The sequence below is a fragment of the Cuculus canorus genome, chromosome 4 (assembly GCF_017976375.1).
Source record: "Cuculus canorus isolate bCucCan1 chromosome 4, bCucCan1.pri, whole genome shotgun sequence".
Lineage (NCBI taxonomy): Eukaryota > Metazoa > Chordata > Aves > Cuculiformes > Cuculidae > Cuculus > Cuculus canorus.
In genome coordinates, this window is record NC_071404.1 from 74033012 (window position 1) to 74050459 (window position 17448).

General features: G+C 42.3%; 1 protein-coding gene across 8 annotated transcripts in view; it reads left to right on the top strand.

The window, feature by feature from the left end:
• Positions 1–1714: 1714 nt before the first annotated feature.
• Positions 1715–17448, top strand: part of QRFPR (pyroglutamylated RFamide peptide receptor) — a 70553-nt gene continuing 54819 nt past the window's right edge. For 7 of the 8 annotated variants that reach the window (XM_054065233.1, XM_054065231.1, XM_054065229.1 and 4 more), the window contains exons 1-4: positions 1744–2202; positions 14158–14316; positions 14893–14954; positions 15718–15953. In XM_054065233.1, the coding sequence (XP_053921208.1) occupies positions 1863–2202; positions 14158–14316; positions 14893–14954; positions 15718–15953 (797 nt within the window). In that variant the 5' untranslated portion in view covers positions 1744–1862. Of the gene's footprint in view, positions 2203–14157; positions 14317–14892; positions 14955–15717; positions 15954–17448 lie in introns of all 8 variants that reach the window. The other variant, XM_009568251.2, reaches the window with a different exon arrangement.

Sequence of the window (17448 nt, forward strand, 5' to 3'; positions counted from 1 at the left end):
AGGGAGGTTTATCTTAAAGAGAATCGTTAGCGTTTGAGGACTGACTTGTGCAGACTGGGATACATACGTAAGAGTGCAGGCACAGGAACTGCTCTCCATTGACTTCCACATAGAACTATTTTCTTTCAAAGATGACACAAAATCACAAAATTTGCTGTTGTTGAGAATATTCGTTTTGCCAAGAATGACTTGTTGGTGAACATCTTCCCTCTCCAATTTTCCTTTGCAAGCCAGCAATGGAGTAGCTAATAAATAGACAGTTTTCAGTAGACTTTTCTTTATTCTGCTTTATACTTCCCTGGTACAGGTAAAGATGCAGGGCAAGGAGCACCCTTGCTGCTCAAAATCTAATTTTACAGCATTCTCCCGGGTGATGCTGATTCCTCATGAAGCATCAATTACTGTGAGGAGGGAGAAGTGTGGCAAGAATGCTTTCCAACATTGTTATTGCCTTCTCTGGATCCCCTTTAATAATCTATTATATGGCTGATTAGAAACAAGTTGTTATTAAATGTATTATGACAAAGTGCATAGAGGATATACCTGGGATACAGAAAGGGCAATTTAAAACAGGCTGGAAGACAAATCAATGCATATTTTCTACTTGACCTCCCTGTTAGAACTTAGCTCCCATTATTATCCACATTTAAACTGGAGTGGCATTTTCTCAACTCCTATTATCACCAATTAGCTAAGAGCATCTTGGGATCTGATATAACCTTACCTAAGTAGCCTAGCAAGCTTGGTCGAATGGGATGAAGTTCTGTGAAACCTCCTCTGGCTGTACTGCTGGTGAATATCTGCGTGGGAAAGTGATCTTCAGGAGCCTCCTGGGATCTCAGTGAGCAAAATGGCTGAAAATTTGGAAGAATGCTTTGCTGTTGGAGCTTTGGCTCATCATCACACAAGAGCGGTTATAGCACTGCTCAGTGTCTGCCTGGGGAAGGGACCTTCGTGAGCCTCCTGAGATCTCAGTGAGCTCAATGGCTGAAAGTTTGGAAAATTACTTCTCTTTCAGATCTTCAGCTGATCGTCACACAAGACTGGTTTTACCACTGGGGAACATCTGTCTGGGAAAGGGGTCTTCTGTGCTGGGATCTCAGCGAGCTCAACAGCCAGAACTTTTGAAAATTACTTTTCTTTTGGAGCTTTGCTTTGTCATCACACCAGAGTGAGTGGTTATACTGCTGGTGAATTCCTGGGAAAGGGATCCTCGGGACCCTCCTAGCATCTCAGCGAGCTCAGTGGCTGAAAGTCTGAAAAATGGCTTTTTTGTTGGAGCTTCTGCTTATCATCCCACAACAGCTGTTATACTGCTGGTGAATCCCTTCGAAAGAGATCCTCAGGAGCCTCCTGGAGGAGCTCTGTGAGATCAGTCACACCAAAAGCTTCAACTTTTACTTTTCTATGGAACCTTGACTCATCGTCACAAGAGTGGTTATATTGCTTGTGAATGCCTGGGAAAGGGATCCTCGGGAGCCTCCTGGCATCTCGGTGAGCTCAGTGGCTGAAAATTTGAAAAATTGCCTTCCTTTTGGCTCATCATCTCCTCATCACAAGAGTGGTGATAGCACTGGTGAATGCCTGGGAAAGGGATCTCCAGGAGCCTCCCGGCATCCCAGTGAGCTCAGTCACTAAAACCTCGGACAATTACTTTTCTTATGGAGCTTCCCTTTATCACCACAGCAGAGCGTTTACACCGGTGGTGAATGCCTGGGGAAGGGATGCCGGGACCCGCCGGGGTCTCGGGGTGCAGCCCCCCCTCCCCCGGGGCCCGCCCCGTCCCCGCCTCGGGCTCCTCCTGCTCGGAGCTGGCGGCGCCGCCGCCGCCCCGCGGGTCCGGGCTGCTTTATCCCCGCGCCATGCCATCCCTCAACATCACCCCGGAGCAGTTCGCGCGGCTCCTGCGGGACAACAACGTGACGAGGGAGCAGTTCATCGCCCTCTACGGGCTACAGCCGCTCGTCTACATCCCGGAGCTGCCCGGGCGCACCAAGGTGGCTTTCGTCCTCATCTGCGTGCTCATCTTCGCCCTGGCGCTCTTCGGCAACTGCCTGGTGCTCTACGTGGTGACCCGCAGCAAAGCCATGAGGACCGTCACCAACATCTTCATCTGCTCCCTGGCGCTCAGCGACCTCCTCATCGCCTTCTTCTGCGTCCCCTTCACCATGCTGCAGAACATCTCCTCCAACTGGCTGGGCGGTGGGTGCGGGGGGACCGTGATCCCATCCCTCTGCCCGTGGGAACCCCCTCTTATCCTCCCATCCCTGTGCCCGCGAGGGTCCCCCTGTCCCTCCTGCTCTGCCGTCCATGAGGCTCCCCATTTCTCCCCATCCCTCTGCCCGTGAGGGTCTCCCGCTCCCTCTATCTCTCCATCCGCAGGGATTCCCCTCTTCCCTCCCCATCCCTCTGTCCGTGCGGGCCCCCCCTCTCCCTCCTGCCCTGCCGTCTGGAAGCTCCCCGTTTCTCCCCGTCCCTCTGCCCGTGGAGGACCCTCTCTCTTCCCTCATCCCTCTCCCCATCTCTCTGTGTCCCTGAGGGGGACCCCCCGTCCCCTCCTGCTCCGTGCCGTCTACCCTTTCCCCCTATCTCTCTGTCCATGAGGGACCCCCTCTCCTTCCATTCCATAGAATCATAGAATTACCAGGTTGGAAAGGACCCACTGGGTCATCGAGTCCAACCATTCCTAACGCTCCCCAAACCATGCCCCTCAGCACCTCATCCACCCGTCCCTTAAACACCCTCAGGGAAGACGACTCAACCACCTCCCTCTGCCCATCAGGGATCCCCTCTTCTCTTATCTCTCCGTCCGTGGGGACCCCCTTCTTCCCCCATCCCTCTGCCCGTGGGGGAGCCCCCCCCCCCCATTCCTCTGTCCGTGGGGTTCCCCCTGTTCTCTCCTGCCGTCCATGAAGGACTCCCTCTTCCCCTGTTCCTCTGTCTGTGGGGAATCCCCTGTCCCTCTATTCCTCTACCCATGAGGGAGCCCCTCTCCTCTTGTCTCTGTCCGTGGGGACCTCCCTCTCCCGCCATTCCCCTGTCGGTGGGGAGGACCCCCTTCTCCTGCCCTGCCTTCCATGAGGGTCCCCATTTCTCCTTATCCTTCCCTATGTCCTCTCTCCCTATTCCTCTGTGCCCGTGGGGGAACTCCTGTTCCCTCTTGCCCCACGCTATCCATGAGAGATCCCCTTTTCCTCTATTCCTCTCTCCGTGAGTGACCCCCACGCCCTTCCTACCCTGTGCTGTCTGTGGGACCCCCTTCTCCCCCATTTCTTTGTCCATGAAGGAGCCCCTCTTCCCCCATACCTCTGTCCGTGATGACCCCCTGTCCCCGCGCTGTCTGTGAGGGACCCCCTCTTCCCCCATCCGTCTGTGAACCCTCTCTCCCCATTCATCTGTCTGTGGCGAACTCCCTCTCCCTTCTGCCCTGCCATCGGTGGGGACTCCCTCTCTATTCCATTCCTCTGCCTGTGGGGGACCCCCCGTCCCCTCCTGCCGTCTGTGAGGGACCCTCTCTCCCCCTGAGACATCATGGGGGACCCTCCTTTTCCCCTATCCCTTTGCCTGGGGTGGACCTCCTCTTCTCCACTCCCTGCCTTCCATGAGGGGACTCCTTCTCTCGCCTCGTGGGGGACTCCCTGTCCCCTTCCCTCCCACCCTCAGTGAGGGACCCCTGTCTCCCCTCTTGCCCCTTTGTCCGTGGGGATCCCCCCTTCTTCCCTCTGCACCCCCTGTTGTCCCTGAGGCACCCCCTCTTCCTCTATTCCCCTGTCCATAGGGGACCTCCTCTTCCTCTATCCTGTCTCCTTCCACGCTGTCTTTGGGGAACCGCCTTCTGGTCTGTGGGGGAACCCCTCTTCCCCCCTCAGCCCCCACCTTTTGTGGAGGACCCCCTTTTCCCCCCCCCGAGTCTTCTGCGGAAGACCCCTTCTTTTTCCCCACTCATTTTGAAGTGACGCCAAGAAGCGCAGGGTGAACCCTGAGCACCCTCATCCCTTGGGGTCAACCCTCCGCTGTGAGGGGGCAGCGTTGTTTCCACACATCCCTGCGGAGCCCTTCGTGCTGCTCATCAGTGAGAACTTGAAACAACGCTTTCCCTGGAGCCCCTGCCCACGTTCAGGCGTTCGTGGTCCTCTATCCCAGTTCTGGGATGCTGTGTCTGGGTGTGTGCTTCAGGAACCCCAAAAGTCAAAAAAAAGGCTCAACTTTTAACTCAACTCCCTCGGGTTGAGTTAAACCCAGTGCACTCCCATGCTTGGATTCGTTAAAAGTTGCAGTGCCTGTGTGAGAAACTGTGTTGTGTGGTGCTGATGAGGTAGTTTTGCGGTACTTTCCTCAAGTAATGAAATTTCTCTGGGAAGTGAAATATCATTCGATTTTATTCAACTTAATTTCCTCTGACAGCAGTCAGACGTCTTTAATCTTTTGTGAGGAAAAAGAATGAGTCCTTGGAGGAATAAGGGAGTGAGAGAACATGCAAAATTGTATTGCATTATTTTCGCGGTACGTTTATACCAGTGCTTATATTCAGTGCTTAAAGAGGGACTACAAGAATAATGGGGGACAAATGTTTTAGCAGGGCCGGTTGTGGTAGGACAAGGGGTAATGATTTTATGCTAAAAGAGGGGAGATTCAGACTAGATATCAGGAAGAAATTTTTTTACACTGAGGGTGGTGAAACACTGGCACAGTTTGCCCAGAGAGGTGATGGATGCCACATTCCTGGAAACATTGCACGTCAGGTTGTATGGGGCTCTGAGCAACCTGATCCAGTTGAAGATGTCCCTGCTTATTGCGAGGAGAAGGGTTGGACTGGATGACCTTTAAGGGGCCCTTCCAACCCAAACCATTTTGTGATTCTATGACATCTTGGAAATTGTTTATTCCTGCTGATGTGAAGAACTTCTGGGCCTCTCTGGTGCCTAGAAAGAATTATTCTTTTAATTTTTATGGATCCCAGTTCCAAAGTAGTAAGTTACAAAATACAACGGTGAAGTAACGCTGCAAATGGTTCCTTTTATTGCTCTTAAAACAGTGTTTGACAATTCTAAGTGGAATGGTTTTGCAGAAAGTAGCAGATAACATCTTGTACAACGACAAACTCAAGCATTTTTCAAAATATTTCAGCATGAGCAGAAAAGGTGTCCATAAAGTGACACATTTATGTTTCAGTTTCCAAGCATTTCTGTGCTTCTGCTTTTGGGAGACAGTGAAGGTTGCCTTTAGGACATGGAGATTTATTTCCAGTATGTTCTATAGACTAGAATTACAGCAGATACAGCCCAGGCATGTGGAACAATATGGGGGAATGGCTGTATCAGTTTCCATTTACCTTCTGTTACTGAGGATGCTTGACAAAAAATCTAGAAGAAGTGAGTGTAAAAGGTTGCAACAAATACCTTCATTTATTGCGTAGTTGGGTATTTTAAAGTATACTGTTCTGGAGGTCTTAGTGTACTTTTTGTGTACCCTCTTTGCCCTTCAGTACAAGTGGATCCATAGTTTGCATTGGCTTTGATAGCAGCCTTTATGTCCTGGTAAGATAATTAGCTTTAACTAACACAGGACTGGGAGGACATAATAAATAAAATAATTGATGGGTGCTAGCCTTCACTGTTAGGGGCGAGGAGTGTGAAGTAAAATTCAGGAAAACAAATGAGATGTGAACTGATGGTATCCCAAGGGTATCTGATTCCTGAGGCTTACCCTGTGAAGCATGAATAGAGATTACAGCTGGAATGCAAATCAGAGCCTGCCAGTCAGGGAGCAGTCTTTTCCTTGCTAGTTTTACTGATTTAATTTCCCTTCTGCCTTTCATTTTGTAGTCTGAAAAAGCTTATTCTCATCCACTTTAATGCAACATCTCTGAGTAGTGCAAGCTCCCACTCTGTTAAGAAAAAGGTGATTCAACTATGTAATATATCCCTGCCAGAAAAAAGTGGTGTGTCCTGAGGCATTTGAAGCTAGAAATATCTTTGGGTTTCTGAGCATTTGCTCACTTTGTGTCTTGGTGCACCTGTATCACTAAAATAGGCATCTGTACTTGGTGGTGTGAACCGAGACTTGTATGTTTTGTACTTGTCTTTGATTTGGAACTGGTTCTTTATTTCCATGCGTGTATGTGCATTTGTGTTTCTCTTCTTTCTCCCTTCAGAAACCCACAGCACAATGGGAGAGGTGAGGGGAAAACTGCAAGCACTCTAGACACTACAGGCAGAACAAGCAGCCGCAGTTTCAGAGTGGTTGTTACCTTTTAAGACATTACGGGGTGCTATCAGGAAGGACTAACTACCATTTTGATCCTTCTGAAGTGAAGAGTGAAACACTTCCAGTGTACGTAGTTTACCACAGGACTCCAAATAGCTGGTGATGTAAAGTAATTCAAACTGCGGATGGCTTCTCTGTTAGATAGTGTTTGTCAGAGTTCTTTAGAAACTGAAGGTTTCTCAGATTCGCTGCGTCACATTTTTCAGGATTTCTGGCAGAGGTGGGAAAGACTAAAGCACTGGAATGACTTTTTCCACAGTATATTCATTAATACTTCTTAACTTTAGCTACTGTTTAGCAACTACAGTTTCAAGAATTTGAATGTGTGCCTCACTTTGCCCGGTGATCGTGCAGTATTAATGCAGACCTACTAGTTATGCGTGGGCAGCAACTGGGAGCAGCACCGTATTGTCCAAAAATGGGTAAATCAGTCTCGCTTTTAACTCTGATCTCTTAAGAATCTCTACAGCTGTGTGAGAGTGTGATACTGTGACAGCATATGATTTAATTTCCAAATTTATAATTTGCAACTAAAATGGCTGTAATTTTGGGGGGAACATTTAATAAAAATCCTGCAAGGTAATCTTTCTGTAATGTGGAAGATGTGAAAGTGAAAATTGTGGCTTTGGCATAAAATATCACTGGGATCATATTTATCGATAAGGAGAAGATTAAATGGGAATTTGAGTGAGGGGTAGGTTAATGCATACTGCACAGGCAGTCTGGGTGCAAACTGAGGCGTTTGAGGATTTGGTCTCATGATCCTATAGACAGGAGGCAGTTGTAGTGTCATACTGATGGCAGCATTGTTAGATTGGGGCTTTTGTCTCTGGGACAAATATTGCAAGAGTCACTTTATTTTCTGACACTGCTTGATGAGCTGAGTAACAGCCTTATTGTTACAGAACTGCCTGGAGCAACTGGAGATTTTCTTTTAATGTTGTATAATATTATAGCCCTGGGAAAAGATAAGGGCAAAACATGAGGTTACGATAGACCTCGCACTGTGCTACATCCTTCTCATGAATTTTGCATCTTATCACTTAGAATTTATATTCTCAAGACAGGTGCCAGAGGGTGGCTTTTCCTATTACTTAAGAGAGCGGTGAGTCATCTGAGGCACTGCTGAACACAGGGCAGTATTTGGGATGCACTCGCTTGTCTTGTCTGGCCTCCAGCTGCCACTCAGGAGAGGAGGGTCTTCTTCTGTACATTGTTGTCATAGCTGGTGCTCCTTGACGTGGCTGTTTCCCCTTCTGTAAAGGCTTGGTTGAAAACCAAGTGGCATCTTCTACCCAGTGGAGTATTTAGGGTGCTTTCTGTTCTTCACCAAACGTCTCATGCCAGGCAGTGTGTTCCCCTAAAACTTTCTTGTATGAGAATGCATAAACGTTCCTTGATGATGGATAAAACTACATTTTAGAAATGGAGATCACCAGGGTCTTTGTGTCTGATATTCATAAATACCTCCAAGTTCTTAAGCGAGACAGAAACTTCTTCACTCTTACTCACTTCTGGAACGTTCTTTGGTACTGAATAATTTCTAGATACTTTTAACTGCTGATGCACCAGTATGATTAATACTAGACAGTAAAGCTGGACACAAGAGATCCTCTTCTTTGAAACTTCTGTTTCTAAGCTTTTTTTTCTAACTTTCCAATTTAAGTTGTCCAGACTTGCTGTAAATTGGGTCAGGGAAACAAGCACACTTTGTTTGCTCCCTGCAGTGTGAGAGGTTATATCTTGGGATTGATCAGCCTCTGTTAAAAGCACAGTGATTTTGTAGTTCTACCTGTATTGGTGAAATCTTGCCTTATCTTTCTTTCTCCATACTCTATGTATTTTGGGGTATTTGTTTATGAGCACAGGTGGGAGAAAAGTTCTGTATGAAGATGGTTTGAGAAAGGATTATACAGTGAATGCCTCGGTAAAGCAAGTAATAGGCATGCATTTTTCATATATATTATATATTGGCAAGGTGTTTTGCTTAAAAGCAGCAAAACGATGCTGGTAAAAGTAATCTTTTTTCTACTCACATATTTGGCATAGGGAATTTCTTACTGCAAGTTGTACATATCATTAATTAACCTAAATATTTAACACAGTGACTGATGTGAAATGTTTGCTGTTGCATTGTTCAGGCAAAGAAATAAAGCAAGTTTTAGGATGTGGATAGATTGGTTAGTGTTTCATGTGAGGTGGTTATTGTGTTGTTTTTCCTGGTAGAAATACCTGGTGTTCTCTGCCTTGCAGGGAGTGAATCAAGAATGTATTTTTCATGTCCTATTTTGCTCTCTGCTAGAGTCTCTCTCTCTGGAGACTGGATCTTTAACCTACATCCCTGCTAAAAAACCTAGTACTTGTACTACTTTTCGTTGGTACCACAATTGCAGACAGTAGTTCACTGCAGTGGTTTTGTGTTCTAGTAGCAGTTCTTTGCTGCACAGCTACCCTGTATCTTTGCCTTTGCCTGTTTATATTTGGGTTTACTCACCTATTGCTGCATTTTGAAATAAGCTGCTGATCCAATTTTGCCTGAAGGCAGTAGTGCCCATTTCAGTGGCTTTCTGAACCCACGGGCAGAGAAGCTGCATGCAAGCCTTGGCGGGGAAGAGGAAGGAGGGTGGACAACGTAGAATGCCTTGGCCAGCTAGCCCAAGGTATGTGGTTCACACTTCCAAATTGCAGGATAGAGGAATGATGTGGACTCCATCTTACATCCGTAAGTAAAGTATAGGCTGTGTGAAGTCCATGGTCCAATTGCATGGGTTCACACCATAACATTTAATCTCAGCTGCTGTATTTAACTATAAAGCAGACGTTAATTACCACAGTGCTACCCTCATACCTTTTCTTTATCCTCTCTCAATAAGGTGTGAGTGACTCGTTCTTTGTAGATGCCAGACTGTGAAGGATGCAAATTGCCTGTGTACACAGGAATCGCTTTATAACAATGCATAGACCCCTAAGGATATCATTGCTGTGATGATGACTGACTTGATTGCTACCCTGAAGTTAAAAAATATAAGAAAACTTACCTTGCTTGCATCAATTGAGCCAGAGAGAACTGGTTTACAAGCTGAGATAAGAAAATTGAGTGCAAGGGCTTGGACAAAAACATTTTGACAGAGGACAGAGCAATTTAACTTTTATCAGAGAGTGGTTTCAAGGACTTTGCCTTTGTTACCCTAATAAAAGAAAAACCAATCTTTTAAGTGAGTGGTGAAATGGCTAAATCATAGCTACAGGCACAAGATCTGATCACGAAGGAATGAAGAATTGTTTAAGGGAATACCATTTATATTTGGAGCCTTCTGAATGTGTTGTCATTGGGGAAAATAATCATTGCTTGAATAATTTGTGCAGTTTTTAGCTGTGAATAAGGAATACTTTTGGGAACCTCTTGGCTTCTTGAAAAAGAGAAGCAATTAGTTATTTTCATTCTCAGTATTCACCTGCAAGTGATTTTCTTTCATAATTGGAAATGGTCAGTATTAAATGCTGTAGTGCTGTATTCACCAACAATCTACTGGAAGTGTTTGCTGTAAGCTTTACCTTGTGGAAAGTTAAACATTTTTTTATGTGTTCAAGATATTTGGTACATTATTATTTAAAATACTTCAAGAAGTGTATAGTGGAGCCTGTGAGAAGAAATCTGAGTCATTTAACGGTAATAGATAGGGAAGCAGAGCAGTCTGTGTAGATTGACTTATGTTCTGAGAGTTGGATGACTAGGACTGTGAGCATTAAGATGTGTCAGGTAGGCTGTGGCTGCCAAATCCTGCTGGAACTATATGTGCTGTATGTATATTTTTGCCTGCTTTTATTGTGCTTCTCTTCACTGAAAGAAGAGGCAAATGATGGTTTTGTTTTGTTTTCAATGATTTAAATGCTGTATAGTTTTAAGATAAAGAACTAGTAACATTAGAACAAGGTAGTCAGCTTGGGAAAAAGTAAATGATTGAGCTTTGCTTAAATACTTCCACTTGATACTGAATATGGCATTAGTAATTAATATAGCTAAGAAGCTTTGGTTTATATAAATTCTAATGTTGTTTCAAATTTCACTCTTTTTCTAGAAGGGGGTTGCATTTTGCCAGTTAATAGTTAAAATGTGAAGATGTTTTAAATGTATGCATCTATTAAGTTTTTTCCCCTCAGGGAAACTTAATCAATCATTATTTTCTAGCGTAATTTATTCGATGTTTGTAATTTGCTAACAACTGTTGGATGGAAGTTGCAGAGTAACTGAAGTGCAGGAGGACAGCATTGTTTTCAGCAGTTACCTGTAGGCAGTCAATGTACTGTTCTAATTGATGATCTGTCAGATTTATTGGAAGCAAGTAGATCTCATTCTTTCTTAGTTCATTTTTCTTTATAGGTTTGAAGGCAAATACATACTTCCCTGTTTCTTAAATCTCTTTCTTACCTCTGAAAGACAAATATCTCTTATTTGCATCCCAGGCTACTTGCCTCTTCTGATCAATTTATTACAATTTGGGGGGTTGTTTTCTTGATGGCAGCTGTAGGTTTATGTGGATGATTGGTCTGTCTCAAGAGAAACTGTAAAGATTCTTTCTACAAAAAATGTCCTTTACTCTGTTTTTTGAGCATTATTTCAGTGTATTTAGAGCCAGGAAACACTTCACATTCCCTTCCTTCCTCCATTAAAATGAAGTGACTTCTTTCTTTGGCAAATAGTTCCTTTATGCAAATGCAAATTAGCTTAATGACTCCAAAAACACTATAAAGATTGAGACAAATAATCTTGGTTGGAGCTCACTGAAGTGAGTTTTTGTTCTTTACTTTTCTATGCTGTTCTTGCACTAATCTTCATCTTTAGATAGGATCTGAAGCTATGTTTTGAAGAATATGTTGTTTAAAAAGAAATAAATAGCAAAGCCTTTCAAGTGCCTTTATCATGAAGATAAAAGCAAATCCATTCTTATTTTCAGATGGTTCGGGAGATACAGAACTTCATTGTATTCTTAATCCAATGTTGATTTATTGCAGGTAAGTGTATCATGACAGGGATGTAGTACCTGGTACAATTAAGTAAAATATCGAGCAGTCACATTAGTGACTAGAAAGAAGACTTGAGTAGTGCTAGCTGTAAAACTGTATTATCTCCAAATCATGTTCTAACCAGCTACATATTTATCAGTTTGATTAGAAAAAAAGGCATAATCTAGTATATAACTTAAATCTTCTGGTACTTTAAGTCTGGGCACAAACACTGGAAACATTGCTGGCTGTGTTTTTACTGTTTCACACAGCTGTTTCTTGCCTGTCTCAGTCTTATTTTAATTTCTCTGTTTAAACTATGATGTAGTAGCATAATTTGTTTGGTTTTCTCCCCCCAAAACTTAAATGTGTGTTGCTTATAGTAAAAATCAGCTTGCTTTCTCAGTTTTTCCAGAAGGGTCTTCTAACTAACGAGCACTTCAGAAAGGGGTTGCATCTGTTTCTTCTTGCTGCAGGTGAAGCTCGTTTTACACAAATGGGTTAAATACTAAGTGAAATGTATATGTGTTATTGGATCGGGGGCTAAACCTCAGTACCTCTTTCCCTAATATGCATGTTTGTAGGTATTGTGTATTTTTTTCTGGTTGTGAAAATCCTGAAGGTGAACTCAGGTGCTCTGTTTACTCTTTGAATAGTTATGCACAAGCTGGAAATCCCACCGCACTCCTGTAAGTTCAGTGAAAGTTGCTGTCTCATTTTGTTGCTGAAGGAGAGTAATAGTGTGGTATTTCTTTGCTTCCAAAGAACACTATGGAATGCTGAGACTTCAGTGAAGAAACAGAGCATTACAGGAAAACTTCTGTAATGGAGTATAGTTCAAGTGGACTTTATTTAACTCTGACTTTTCTCAAACTGTAAGAAAAAGCATATGGTGAAAGTTTTTCTTGCCACAGCTCCAGCACTTGAACTAATTTCTTTAGTGAAACAGCATCTTAAACATTTCTTTCGTGCACAAATTTTGCTTTTCTCTTCATGTTATTTGTGTCGGGAGTCACTTCTAACGTAATGAAGAAAAAATTTGAATCCAATAGTGGAAACTCTCCTTTTGATTCAAAGGAGTAGGATTTGGATTTGGCTGAAGATCATTTTAGCTCTGCTTTACTCACGGCAGTAAGATGATTTTCAGAAATGGCCAGAGATTGTGTTCCTCTTCTTTGGTTGTATTCACCTTTTGCTGTGTGCAGAGAAGGTGTGATTTCAGCTTGCTTTTTGTTATCTCGATAGTTGAAGGAATATAAATTTCACTGAGTGGGTCTGGTGCTTGCATGTGTAGCACTTTATAGGGTGTAGTGAGAAACCGATGAGATGCTGAGGTAAGAAAATATTGGCCATGTTTCATAAGGATTTTATAATACTTCGTGTTTGTTGAAGCTAAGGAAGAAATGGGGGGAATTGTATCAGCTGCAAATTACACAATAAAAAGTGTTAAGATGTCTTAACTTACTCTTTCTGATACCCTGGAAGAATACATATGAGAAACAAATGTGCACCCTCTGCATCATCTTCCATGCAGTTCCTACTGATCATGCTAAGATTTCATTCAACTAGCTTGAAATAGGGCTGCGTGGTATGTTTTTATTCTGTTTTAAACCCAGTCTGTGTGCAGATTCACAGTGTTGCTGATGCTTAATATGTTATTGAAAGCACTTGTCTTCCATCCTTTACCCTTTGCCCTCTCCTTCCTTCTCCTTCACAGAAAAAGTGATTTTTTGGGGCAGCTAGAATTGATGCGACCAGTAGCAAAGCAATTCCTTCTTGTAAGCTATACAGTGGCTTTTAGCCTGGCCTAGCAGACAGAAGTTTCTCTGGTCCCTCTTCCCTTCATGGAATGCAGGATTAAGTTTTGATAGTTTCCTCTTTGTTTTCTTTCTGTTGTCTCCGCTTTTATTGCTTAAGGTGTTTGTAGCATCTTAAAGCTTGACTTACAATGGTACCAGATATTCCTTTGGCTATTTTGAGTTTACGGAGTGTTTCTAGGAAAGGTATAATTAATGGGCAAGTAAGGGAAGTAACCCCAGTTGTGGCTGAAATAAGTAGCTGTCACTGAGCTGGAAGAATGTGAGGGAACTGTGAGAATGCGGACATACAAAATTATCTCATGGTCAGAAATATGGTCAGAAGAACGAGTAAATGAGAAGTAGGTTGGGAAAGGCATTAACATAAGATTTTTGAAAGAATAATTTACTCCATAGTTTCTGAGGTGCTGGGATTTGAGGATGAGGAATGGGGAACGACTAATATGTTAAGAAGTGAAAATGTGCTTTTTGGGAAGCTATAGTAGAAATGAAATCTGAAAGTCTGTGCTAGTTGTGCATAAATACAATGGGGACACATACAGTTGTGAAAATGTGGGCAAGAAATTGCATTTTATTTGGAAAGAGTTGTTCACTTAATGTTTTAATCAGGAGAGAGCAAGACTTGGAGAATGGTAGGATAATGAAGAGGTTGAATTTTTGCTCTTACAGTATGCCTCTTAGAGGTCTCTATATATATCGCTTGGCAGGATTAGATGCCAAAGTGTACGAATAGAGCAGTATTTAAATGAGCAGAAGGAGTGTATTTGTAAGAGCAGAAAAGGTTAAAGGACTTGGTTAAAAGTGAAACAGGGATAAGTCTCAGGCTGATACAGATCAAGCATGTCCTTAGCAGTCTTGTTTTGCAGATGTAGTACTAGTTTATGATGGAAGAATGACTACTGAAAACTGCGTGTGACAAATGACGTACATAGATGACTTTCAGTTTAGCTGTTAAAATAAATCATTAGTCAGATCTTTTTGCACAAGAGTATTTTAGTAACGAAGTCTGGTATTAGTAGCTTTGTTGTGAACTGCAACATTTGCACATCTTACTTTCTGACTGTTACAGGTGCCTTTGCTTGCAAGATGGTATCGTTTGTTCAATCCACTGCTATTGTGACTGAGATTCTTACGATGACCTGCATTGCTGTGGAAAGACACCAGGGAATTGTGCATCCACTGAAAATGAAATGGCAATACACCAATAAAAGAGCTTTCACGATGCTTGGTAAGATTTTAGGCATCTCCAGTAGCTATTTGTATAGAGAAATAATATTCAGTGTAGATGGCATGACTGAACAGAAGACACTGATAAGACCAGTGATTCAGAGGTAGAGTTAATGAGAAGCTGGTAAGTTTATAAAATAGGTTAAGGGCAGTGCTTGTATGTATTGCAATTACTGGCTAAAAACCTGACAGTCTGTAGTCAAAGATGTACTTAACCAAGACACTGATAAATCTTTGGCTGCCTTTTTTTTTTTTTTTTTTTAAGGAACATTCAAAATGTACAAGCACTGCTAAAGCAATGTCACATCTGCAAATGCTTCTTCCGTTATAACACAAATGCAAATTAATTCCCCTTTGCACTTGAATACCAATAAACTAAGTTAATTTGAGAGAAAGAAAACTGATAACAAAAGAGCATGCTGTTATTCATGTGAATGTTGACTGATCTATGCCTCATCCAGAAGGCTTTGTTCTTTATTTGAATTATCTGCTTTGCCTGACTTTCTAAAGCTGAAGCTGTTAAGGTGTTAATACAAAAACTTACTGTACGAAGTATTAAAAATGTATTTGTTTACAGGCATAGTCTGGTTGCTGGCAGTTATTGTTGGGTCACCTATGTGGCATGTGCAACGGCTTGAGGTAAGCTAGGTGACATGGGAATTTACGTTTTAAACTTAATCCTTGCTGGATCTTTTTGTACTATTAACAATGAAATCAAATAAACTCCTAAGAAAGGAGAGTGGGATAAGAGAAGTGGAATTCTATTCTGTGTGCCAGCATGAGAAAGTCTAAAGATTAGGACTTGCGTACGCTAGAGGAAGGACTACCAGCAGGGATTAACCATGTCTACCCTCCCCAGTTGTGTCAAAGAGCAGTAATTATATGTATGACTTCCACTGTGGCTTCCTTTTGATTTATATCTGCACTGGCACACAGCAGTGTAGTGCTTAGATTACTACTTCAGCATGACATAGTGTTCCCTGAAATTGGAAGAACTGTGCCTAGATCAAAATGCAAGTAGCTGCCCCTTGTAGTTTTAAGGAGTTACTGTACAACTCTGGAGGAAAAAAAACAGCTTGTCAGAATCTGCTGCTTGTTAATCTGAATGTTTACAGATTTTTTTTTTAAGTGATTAATATACGAGGTTTCTATACACTCATCTTGCAAAATGCATAATAAGATCTCTTGAGGGGTGCAACTCATAGCATCTCCAGACTTCTTTGTCAACTCAAATTAACCCAACACTCAATGTGGGAAAGCGCTTGGAAGAATTTTGTAGCTTTGAAAAGGCTCTCTATTGAATTTGGGGGTTGTATTAAGAGCAGGGAATATTCAAATGTGCTTGATTTTTACCCTTGGGGTTAAACATTGTAGTGACTCATCTCCTTTATACTTGTTGCAGGTTAAATATGACTTTCTATATGAAAAAGTGTATGTTTGCTGCTTGGAAGAATGGGCCAGTCCGATTTATCAGAAGATATATACGACCTTTATTCTTGTTATACTCTTCCTTCTTCCACTGATGTTAATGCTTTTTTTATACACTAAAATTGGCTATGAACTCTGGATTAAGAAACGAGTGGGAGATGCTTCAGTTCTTCAAACCATTCATGGGAGTGAAATGTCTAAAATATCAAGGTTTGTAAGATAAAATACAGTTGGAACTTTTGACTTCTAGAAAGCTTTTGTTTTCCCTTACAATTCTCGAAAACCAGTGCAGGGAAAAAACAAGAAATATCTGTTTTTCCTCATCCCTTGGGAAGTCCACAAGCATAGACCACATTTTTAGGACTTTCTAGTTATTTAGCTCTTAGGTACCAAATTTAAGGCAACTTAAATGGATTATTTTTTTCAAAGTATAGCGTAGCCACACCTTGAAAATTGAGCCCTTTCAAAAAACCTCATATTATATATTATGAAATGCTTTCTTAAAAGATGTAAGCTGTGAGTTAGAAGATGATTTGGGGAAAATGCTGCTACATTATTCCTGTACCTTCTATTGGAAGTTCTTTATATAATTTTGAGACTCTGAACAGTGCTTTATGATCCTATTATAAGTTAAATTTGCATATGGGAAAAAAATCAGAATTAATTTAAAAATTACTTTGGTACAGTTTAACTTGATGTAGCTTCCAGAAAGTTTTGAGTGTTTTCAGATGTGTTTGTGTGAGACTATCCAGATGGTAATGATCCATCTGAAAAATTGTGAAAACCAGTAATTATCAACTTTGCTGTTTAGCACTAAATATGGTCTACTCTTAATATAGCCTCATGGTTTTTACTTTCTTTTGGCCGACTGATCTGTTGCCTGTTGCACTAGCAACTTCTAATAGTTCTGCTTGGGATCACCTTAAGTATCAACTCTAAGGAGAAAACTGACAAGCAGCTTAATGATAAATGATTCCTTAGTTGTTTGTCTAACAAAGTGCCCAAGGAAGCAGAGCCTTGTAAATTAGAACTGAAAGAGAGTGCAGTCTCGAAGGAGTTTAGCTGACGTGCAATCTTTCAGCTACTCCTCAGCTTATTTTCACACAGCAGGGAGAAGATCCTGAAACTGCTACCAGTGAGAAGTGCTGCTGCTTTGGCTCAAGTGGGAGATCCATCTTGGGATCTATAAATGTAGTTATATGAATTATGTATCGATTTAGCGATGACGATAAATTCACATATGCCTTGAGTCTGTGAGATATTATAGTGTAGAGAGGGAGTGTGTTTTTTGCTTGTATTCCAGCACTTCATCTACCAGCGAAGTTTCACCTATTCACCTTAGCTTGTCAATTCTTTGTGTAATCAGGTGCTGCAGGTATGGTCAGTGCTTCCAGGTCTACTAAAGGACTCTTGTTTTTTAAGCTGTTAACAGAATTTCATGAGGGGGGGTTGCCCCTCATCTCTTACTGTTGGAATTACATCTGCTTGAATAGAGTGAAAATGCCTTGCAAGATATGCTAATATCATTGCTTGCTGCAGCTGCAGAGTGCATTGCTTTCTCAAAAGAGAGAAATAAAAGGTCTTCATTGACGTGCTACGCTTATGATGCTACGTCTTTTTGTTTCAAAGGGAATTGTGTACTTCTGACCATTCTTCCAGAGTTTTATTTGCATCTGCAACCATCAGAACACATTTACAGATCATA